At 29.3% G+C, this 10780-nt stretch overlaps 1 protein-coding gene across 1 annotated transcript; it reads left to right on the top strand.

The window, feature by feature from the left end:
• Positions 1-976: 976 nt before the first annotated feature.
• Positions 977-2139, top strand: BDBG_16388 (uncharacterized protein; the record flags this gene model as incomplete). The annotated part of the gene is made up of 2 exons (XM_031724349.1): positions 977-1308; positions 2000-2139. Coding segments are annotated over 2 exons (470 nt in total), but the record flags the coding sequence as incomplete, so codon positions are not given.
• Between the last annotated feature and the right edge of the window lie 8641 nt (positions 2140-10780).

Here is a 10780-nt window from a genome sequence, read left to right as displayed (position 1 = left end):
CCAGCGTATGATTACAGGCGTACACCGGCTTCTTATATATTGTACACTAAATTAATTAGTGGCCGCTATGGCCTCTTTACATTTATAAGCAAGTTCAGAAGCGGCTGTGTTATTATTCAACAGTTGTACATTCTTCTGAACCACATTCTCTCTCATCAGATTCAGTCACACTTATGTGATCATAACATCTATTCTAGCTTCATGCAGATTAGCAGGCTACTAGTGTTCATGATTCTGTAATCTATCTCTGATTTGACTAGTGTTCTGTATACACTCTCATAAAGAAACTTTCACTATGTCAAATGATTTCAAAGTATCAGAAGATGTTAAAACACTGCAATTTGTAAACAGTTTTTGTATTCTGAGCTGGAATTTTCTGATTTTGCATATCTGAAATTGATGAATGTATAATAGTTAACTTTACAGATATAGGAAAAACCCTGAGAACTAAAAGTTCTCAGGTAGATGTCATAGTCTCTGACTGCATACATCTATAATTGAAGAATAATAATAATAATAATAATAAACTTTTACTATATTACATCACTTATTCACTAACTTTTCTCATTCTTCAATCATCTTCTTCATCATCATCATTATCAAACATCATCATCATTTCATTCAAGATTACTGCTTTCTTCTTCTGTTCAACACCTTCTATCTGTTTATCTATCACATTGTACACATTTCTGATAATGATCTCTCTATTCTCACAACAAGCATTATCATAGTGCTCATATCAGACAGTTTATTAGCAGTAAGTGTAATACATTATGAAACATGATCAGAACTTGTTTATCTTCTAACAATCACTAGAACATATTACTATGAATGACACATCTTCTTCATCTTCTCATACATTCTCAAGCATTTTTTCTTCTTAGTGAGCTTCTAATCATGTTTTCTGACATAATTTTGCATAAATGCAGATACTGATATGTTTTTTTTTTTTTTTTTTTTTTTTTTATTCATGTAGAATCTTCATGTGTTGACAGATCTGCATTCACTGATAATAGTGAACTCAATGTTGAATTATTAGTTGAGAACTTGAAGAATGTAATAATGAAGAAATTGTCTGTGTTATATATAACTGAGTCTTCTGTGTCTCTCTCTGTTCTCTCTGTTTCTTTCTCTGTCACTCTCTCTCAATCTTCTACATCTGTCTCTGTGTCTGGTTCTCTCACTTCTGCTACCTCTGTTTCCATAACTCTTACTTCTACTACTTCTGGTTTTATCATCTCTGCTTTCATTATCAGCTCTCCCTGTTTCAAGGAGATGTTATGTAGACTTAATAAACTATATTTCTCAGTGTATACACTTTCACTCTTCTTGCTGACTCTCAGAATAATTTATTGTATAAAGACTGTATACAACATAACTATTTAAAGCTCAGTTATGAACATCAATTATTATATTCATTTCAAATATTCATGATAAAACAATTATTCATTTATATCAGAGAATCATCTTCTCTTTCAACAGTATTGAGATTGTAAGTCTTTTTCTTTTTCATTTTTTTTTTTTCTGATGCTGATTTTTCTGTTCTTAGAGAAAATTGTTTTGAGTTTTACTGTACACAAAATCATGACATTCACAGATATTAAGAAACTTTTCATAACTGTAAAGTTTAACATCACAGAGATATTTACTCTAATGAATTCTTTTGAAATAATAGATCTGTATCAGTCTATTCTCTGACATCTATTGTTCAACTTTGTAATACAGATGAAAGATATCTGTGTTTTCAGAAACAGAAATGCAGATGTTATACTTTTTTACACTTATAAGTGTGAGACTTGAATATCTTGTCTGAGATATCATCATGAGAATAAGTCATTCATACACTATATTCTGTTTTCTGCATTTTCTCATGTTTCTCTCTCTCTTCTCAAGAAGTCTTGTGCATGTTGTAATTATATGTACAACTTTAAGATCAGTGAGTGTTCATTCAGTAACTATTCTCATCTCTGATTTTGTGATTTTTGTACACTAATAATAGTTCTTAGTTACTTCAGTGTCAGAGGTCATTTTAATTGAAGATGATAACACTGTTGAGACTACTCTCTCTCACTTTCAAGCTTCTTCTATCACTTTCTCTTTCTTCTCTGCAGAGAAGGTTGTGTGCACATCAGATTATAAGTATTCAGTCTCAAGTGACTTCTGCTGTTATTCATTCAGTTCTGTATCTTCTTCTTCTTTTATTTCTTTCATCTCTGTCTTCTCTGCTCTGACTTCTGATTCTGCAAGTTTCATGCTCTTCTTCAATTTTTCTACCTGTACATGTATACATTTCTATATTAGTATTCCAGCCAATCTTGCAATAAATGATATTAATGTCATACACAGAGTGATAGAGAAATCAGAGACATGTGTGACATTGTTATAAGAGCAGCTTACAGCTCTCAAATCTCTTGTGAATCTCAAGTTATAAGATTTTCTTTATTTTTAATGTTTTTCAGGTGATGTGGCATTGAAAATAGATTAATATATAGTGTATGAAAATGAATAAGATATATATAATAACATTTGTCTTTTACAGCTGACTCTTATAGTTAATAATTAATTTATTATCTCTTTTCTTTTCTTACATTTTTTCTTTATCTGCTAGTCACTACTCTTACATAATCTCTATATAATACAGCATTCAGTGACTAGATTCAGCAGCTTTCATCTTTTATAATTCTGTCTCATATATTATACTGTCTCTCTTTACCTGCTCAGATCACTATAGTAAACAGCTCATTGAAACTAATCTTACCTGATCTCTAAGTGTGTTCAGAGGTTAAGATAGCTTGATCTCATATATCTACAGATATTTCAGATACTTCATTCTCTGTTGTCTTTATAATTGAACTGATATAAACAGTTAAATTCAACTCTGAATTCCTTTTTCTTCTGTAATCTGACTCACATATAAGTCTGCTGCTTTGAGACTGCTCTTTACTGTGTTATATCTGCTATCTGCAGCATATTATCATACAACTGACTACAGTCTTATTACTTATTAAAGTATGATATTCATCTGATTTCTTCATTTCTTCTCATTCTTTTCTTATAATTGTGAAAAGATCAGAATAAGTAAGATTATCTGATTTATAAGCATCTATAATTTCTCTTACTTTGTAAGACTTTTTAATTATAAGTCTCTTCTTTTTCAATACTAATAATAGTGCTATGAATAATTATAATTCACTCAGATCTTGTATCTTTGCTTTTATAAGTCATGAATTATTTATTAAGTTGTATAAGATCTGTCTCTCTGGTTCTTTCAATGTATATATTCTCAGAGAATGTGATTTGAGTATTTTATATAGCTCAAACCATCTAGATTGAAACTTCTCAGAGCTCTTATTGTATACAAGAACTTATATTTTTATCTTAAGACTCAATTTCTTAACTAGTGAGTCTTGTATTCTTTTCAATTGAATTGCTCAGTTCAGAAGTAACTTATTAACTTTTGTATATGTGTGACTGATCTCTTTCAATCTTAGTTCTATATTTATAACTGTTGTGTCTGTAACTGCTACTACTGCATCTGTAACTGCTATTCTCTTTCTCATCTTTTCTGAAGCATTCTTCAGAATGCGTAGATGCAATTCATACAACAGATAGAATAATAAACACTTGAAGACTACATGCTGCTGAATTCACATGGCTAATAGCACCTGACTGAGATATTCATTTCATAATCTTATAGACTTACTCACTAGATATTTCATCAGCATGTTACTCAAGATTTCATTCAAGTGTTTCACTTTCCTGTTTATCTATGAGTAATATAGCATTGTTCTACAATATCTTGTCTGTAACTGACTTATAAAATGCCTCATCACTTCTTCTACAAGATTTGCACTGTTATCAGTTAGAATCTCACACAGTATTCTATAGTTGATATAGATCTCATTGTGTAGAAACTTCATCACTATCTTCTCTGTTATCTCTGAAACTGCTTTCACAACTGATCAGTCAGTAGTGTAATCAATAGCAGTAATTATTCATCAATTTTCATTTGACATTTGCAGTAATATATCTATAAGGTTTACTCTTCATTATTTAAACAGTTGTATTATACACTTCATCTGATATTATACTTTCTTATATTCTAATCCTTTCTTAGATTCTTTCACAACCTGATAATTCAGACACTTGTGAGTATACATCTGAATATTCTCAGCTATGCTTAGCCAGTATACTCTTGATTTGAGTATACTTATGAGTTCAGAGCTTTCTAAGTGACTGAATTTCTTATGCATGCAAGTCATCAAGTCATGTCTAAATAAAGATTCTAGATAGAGAGCTTTTACATATTCTAGATCATGATAAAGCACAATGTCATTTTTCAATTTTCTCAGCTTGAAGTTCAGAAGCATCTCTTCTACTACTCTTATAAGATGCTTATTATCTAATATCTTGTCATTCTTCAAGTGAGAGATTATGATGTTCACTTATTCTGATTTCTTACACTCTCTCAGCATGTTTAACATAAACTTCTCTTATATCTGATTCACAGAACTCTCACTCATGAAATCAGATCTGCAACTGATTGTATCAGATATCACAGTGTTCAATCTCTTTCAGTATTTGATATGAAGATTATACACTTGAAACTCTGAGATTCAACATGCTAAGTATTTGAAAGATTTTATCATTGATTGTAGATAGACAAGGCTTTTATAATCTGTGATCACTATTATCATATATCTGTTGTTAATATATCTATTTCATAATGTCAGTGTGTGCTTGATCACTAGCAATTTCTTTTCATACACTGAGTAATTGAGCTCAGCATCTGATAGTTTCCTATCATTGTACATCATCAGATGCAGCTTGCTGTTCTTACTTATCTGTAGAAAAGCATCTCTGATAGCTTATTTAGATATGTTCATCTCAATGTAGAAAGATTTATCATGATCTGATTGAATCAGCACTGAGAATGTTATTACACATTTTCTCAGTGTGAGAAAAGCCTCTTCACATATGATATTTCAGATGATTGAATAAAACTTCTTCTTTCACAGATTTGCATCTATTTCTCTTAAGAGATCTGAGAGTGATGCAGATATTCATATGAAATTCTTGATAAATCTGTGATAATATGAGATTAACTCAAGAAACTATTATACATGATGTATATTTCTCAGCTGTGATTAATTTACTATGATATTCAATTTCTTCAGAATGAGGTGTATACAGTCATTATTCACTACATATTCTATGAACTTCAACTCTTTCATTTCAAACACACACTTTGTTAATTTGATATAGAGCTTATGCTCTGTCAGAGTTGTAAGCACTTCATTAAGATACTTCAGATATTCATTATATGAGTTTGAAAAGACTAGAATATCATCAAGATATATAAGGCATGAGATTTCATTCTGTTTATGAAGAATTGTATTCATCATCATTTGAAAGATAACAGATGTATTTATTAGACTGAATGATATTATTAGAAATTCAAACTTTCTTCATTGCATATTAAACACAGTTCACAGAACTGACAGTTCATCTATATGAATCTATCAGTATTCTGAGAGAAGATTAATCTTCAATAGATATCAGGTGTTTTCAACTGTATTTAACTGTTATTAAATTCATAACAGTGAATATTCATTCTTGATTATAAGCTTATTAAGTGCTTGATAATCAATACATATTCATCACTTCTCATCCATCTTCTTCATGAATAGAACTGGAAAGCCTTATATACTTAATAAGAGTTGTATAAGATTATATTCTAGAAGGTCTGTGATCTGACACTTCTGTTCTTCAAGATATGTTTATGACAGAGAGTACACATTCTGATTGACTAATTTTGTGTCTTCTATATTAATCTCATGTATGAATTCTTGTTCTGACAGCAATTCTGATGAAAGATCTGTTCAGAAGATCTTTTCATACTTCTTCAGAAGCTTCTTCATACACTTGTTCTTCTAAATATTCTTTATCTTAGTTTTCTTCACTTTCAGATCCTGTATGATATACAGTATACTTTCAGATAGACTGACCGTGTGACCGTGTCTGGGACCAGGATCAAACTTTACAGTTGTTATGTTGCCTAAAAGCATTACTTCTGGTCATGATTTGTGTTCATCACATTGATCTCAAATCCCATTATTTCAAATATTAAAGGTCTCAGATTCACTTTTCAAATAAAAATCTAGTCTCAGATAAAGAATATGTTTGAATTCTTAGTCACATTTTCATTCTGATCTCATTATTGAAAATGATATTAAATGAGATCATGAAATCATTTCTCACTTACATAATATTATAACATAGTACTCATTTGTTGAAAATTCAACAGAAAGTATTATTAAATATCATTACTTTTCTGAACACAGATCATAATCAATATCATTTTAATTAAAAAAAAAAATGTAAAATACAAAAAATAATAAAAAAACAAAAAACAAAACAACAAGAAAAAATCACAATAAAAAAAAAAAAAGAGAAAGAAAAAAAGAAGAGAAAGAAAAAAAAAGATAGAAAGAGAAAGAAAAACAAAAAAAAAAAGAAAAGAAAAAGAAAAAAATAAAAAATAAAAATAAAAAAAAATCAAGATCACAGAGATGCAGCACTCTTAAAATACTCACTTCTCAGAGTCTTCACAATGTTCATCATTAATTATGTATCTCTTACAGTGAGAGTAACATAGCTACAATGAGTCATTATCTTAACATCATTTAATAAATAATCAGTATATATCTATATAAATGTGAATAATTAGAAAACATATACTTAAAAAGTGTGATCAGAGTGAACTCTGCTATCATTTGAATGACATCAAGAACAGAACACTGAAATCAATGATTTCTCTTATTGATTTCATGAACAAGGCATGTGAAGATGATCTTGAGAAATATAAGATTTTCTGACTTCTGATAGAAATGAATCTCACAGAGAGACTCTATTTTCATCATATCAGAGACTGAGTATTATCAAAAAGTATTACTTCAATGCATATATACTTACTGCAGTAATTCACTCTCTGTATACATGACTGAGAGTTGCAGCTTTCTCACACTGCACAGCTCTTTCTGAAATACTGATACTGGTTTGCAATTCATGCAGTCTCTCAGTTCAGTATACACTGTATATATGCAGTTCTGTGTGCTGAGACTGTGTTGGTCATTATAGCCTGATATGATACTCACTTTTCACAGGTCATGTTTTGTTTGATTGAAGAGAGAAGAGATATAACTGCTGTTTTATTTGAGAAGAGATGAATAATTGAATCTGTAGAAGATAATTTAATTTCTTCTGTATTTAAAATTTGATTAGTCTATACTCTTCAATTTGAGAGTTTCTGAGAGTATTTTAATAGTTTTCATATCAGCTTGAAATTAGTGATTGATTGAAGAAGAGAAAAGAGAGAAGAAAGAAATGAGAATAACTTATCTTTATAATATGAAAACAGAGAATTGCTGTAATCATTTATTCTAGTAATAAAGATCTGTTTTCTGCATGTATCTCTGATACAGATTATATAATAACTGTATACAAAGAATATCAATAGTGCATGTATTAAATGAAGATGATGTTGCTATGTAACACTGTAGCTGTTTCTGTACATTGTTGAAAGCTGTTAATATTTTCTTTAAGTCTCTTTATATTTGATAAGTCAGTAATATATTTCAATACACTCTCTCTTTTATTATTATCATTATTATCATCATTATCATCATCATCACTATTATTATCATTATTATCATCATCATCATCATCATTATTATCATTATTATATTATTTCTGACTGTCTCTTCTGCCTTCACTTCTCTTTAACACTCACTGAAATCAATTATATTATTCTTCTTCAAATATTCTGCGGTCCTGCGGATCATCAAGGCGTATGAGCACTGTCACAGATTGAAGAGAGAGAAGAAGAAGATGTTTAAGTGAGAGAAGACAGATCATAAGACATGTTATAATGCCTTGAAGAGACTCTGTAAGAGAGTAGAATAATAACAATTTTAAGTAACACTTCTGATAGATTTAGACTGAACTAAGTATAGAAATAATGTGAATAATGCTGCTCATGAGAGATTGAAGAAGAAGATAGTAAAGAGTCTCATGCAGTAGTGATAAGATCAGAAGAAGTTCTGAGAATAATTTAAGATCAAGATGAAGAGAGAGAGAGAGAAGAAGAGTGTTACTGTAAATAAGCAGCAGTAGAAGAAGATTAAGAGAGTATTAAAGTAGAAGATAAAGAAGTCAAAACTGATAAGTTTTTTATTTATTGAGAGATAATAATTTTTGATAACACTTCTATTCTCTAATTGATTAGCAGAAGCTGATAGAGAAGAAGAGAATTGAGGCCTTGTTTAGATCTTGAATACACTTTATGATTCAGAATATTGAGAAGACAGTTCTGCTCTCTGAGCATGTCAATCTGCTTATCACTGAGATGAAACCCGAGGCAGCAGACCAGGAAATGCAGGATTTTGAGGCACAGGTTGATCTGACTAAGAGGAAGCAGTGAGAACTCTTCTCTGAGAAGGCAGTGAAGAGAGATTTTGAGATGATTATTATCTCAGATGAGAAGAAGAAGAAGAAGAAGAAGAATGAGAAGTGAATTATAAAGAATAATAAGAAGAATAAGAAAGAGAAGAAGTAGATTTTTTTGTTTTTATATTAGTTAGTTGTAAGTTTAAGTTTTTAATTATTAATAATTAAAATTGATTTTGAGTTTTCAAAAATTATTGTACAAGTTGTAATCAAGTCAGAAATAATATATATATATATATATATTTAACTATCATGATTCACAAATCACTATAATATATAAGTATCAACATTTTTTCAATATTGATATTCATAATATTAATATATTTTTAATAATATTATCTGATAATATAATTTAGTAACACTCTCTTTCACAATATTAATATATTTCAAGAAATATGATAGAGATTAATCAAGATTATTTATTTACTTTTATATATTAATGATATTCAATCTGAGTTAGTACTAAAATTATAACTAAGCTAAGAAACAAGATTATTTTCTCTTATATTAATTCTTCTTACACACATCAGTGATCAGTTATTGAAAATAAATTATTATCTTTATTAAATTATTATCATGTCTTCTGAATTCACTTCTTTCACTTCTTTTACTTCTATTGAAGATTCACAAACTCTTCAAGAAATCACTGTGAATTACAAAGTCTACATTGTTTATAATTTAATACAGAATACTCTCTTTCAATTATGATGAATAATCACTTCATTCTTCACATCTGATTCCAGGTCATGAAATTTATGAAAAACTTAACACAAATATCAAGATGAACTATGAAATAATTATCAATAGATTGTATTGCAGATTACTGAAGAGTCATCTCTCTGCTACAATCACTGTAACTCTATTCAGAAACATTCATCATAAACTGATCATGACTCTGAAGAAATTTCTCAATATCTGAAGTCATCAGAATGCAGACAACAAAAGAAAAATAATCAGAAAATTACTACTAGACTGATAAGTTACTCTATCAGATAATGATTTTTGATAACACTAACTTTCTAATTTGAAGAAAATCATGTGAAAATGATTATATATCAGTACTCTGATTTCACAACTCTTATCTGATAACTTTTATGAATAATTAGTTCACATATGTATATCTCTGAATCTTTCTCTTTGATCAATTGAAAACCCTGAATTCTAAACACTTCTTTAAATGCTTAATTCAAATCTTCATATTTCACATCAATTCTGTCTTCAGTTCAATCTCAAGACACACTACAAAGTCAATATACAACATCTAGAATCAGAGTTGAAGAATCATTGAAGAGTGTCTCTCACAGTGAATGTATAGACTAGTACAAACAATCTTGCATTTATAGAAGTTACATGTTATTACATTGATGAGAACTGAACTTATTAAGAGACATTAATTGAATTTGAATCATTGATCAGTAGTCATACTGAGAATTATATAGCAGAGATATTAATGACTGTGATTAAAAATAACTATTGAGATATTAGTCTCAGTCTTCTTACAATTACAACTGATAATGCTGTGAATAACTATACTATGATAAAGAGCTTGAAGCAAAAATTGGCTTTGCATTTCTGAAATAATAAATAAGGTCATATTCTCTGTATTACTCATGTGATTCAACTTGTGATGCAAACACTGATAAAGAATCTTAATATTAAGACAAAGAATAATGAGATGACTGATTCTTGAAATGAGAATGAGATGAAAGTGATTACTCAAGTAACTTTTGCATTCACTTTGTAAAAGATAATGTTTTTTGACAACACTTTTTAATATTGCTTTTTGATAACACTTTTTGATAACACTACTGTTAATTTTAAATAGATTGACTAATAATTTAAATATCATAGATTCAAAACATTGCTAATGCAATTTGTACTCTGTTTCAGTTTTATAAGATAACAAAGACAGTCTCAATAACTCATACATCAATGCTGCAGTCAGTCTGATGAGTATATAACAGTTTATTTACTCATCTTGAGAAGCAGTTGAATCACTCAAAAAGAAATTCAGTCTGAAATGATGCTATAGCACAGGCTATTATTACTGTAAGAGATAAACTGGCATATTACTACAGCAAAACTGAACAATCTTTTGCAGAGTACTATGCTATAGCAGCTCTACTAGATCTCTCTCATTAAGTTAATATCTACACTTCTCAAGATTGAACAGAGAAGGAACAAGACTTATATATTAAATTAGTCTGAGACTACTACAATGCCAACTATCAGAGATTTGAATGAGCAGATGTTCAAGATATGAAGACAGTAA

This window comes from Blastomyces gilchristii (assembly GCF_000003855.2).
Source record: "Blastomyces gilchristii SLH14081 genomic scaffold supercont1.2, whole genome shotgun sequence".
NCBI classification, from domain to species: Eukaryota; Fungi; Ascomycota; class Eurotiomycetes; order Onygenales; family Ajellomycetaceae; genus Blastomyces; species Blastomyces gilchristii.
The sequence above is the reverse complement of the archived record's forward strand: the minus strand, read 5'-3'. Positions and strand labels throughout refer to the sequence as shown.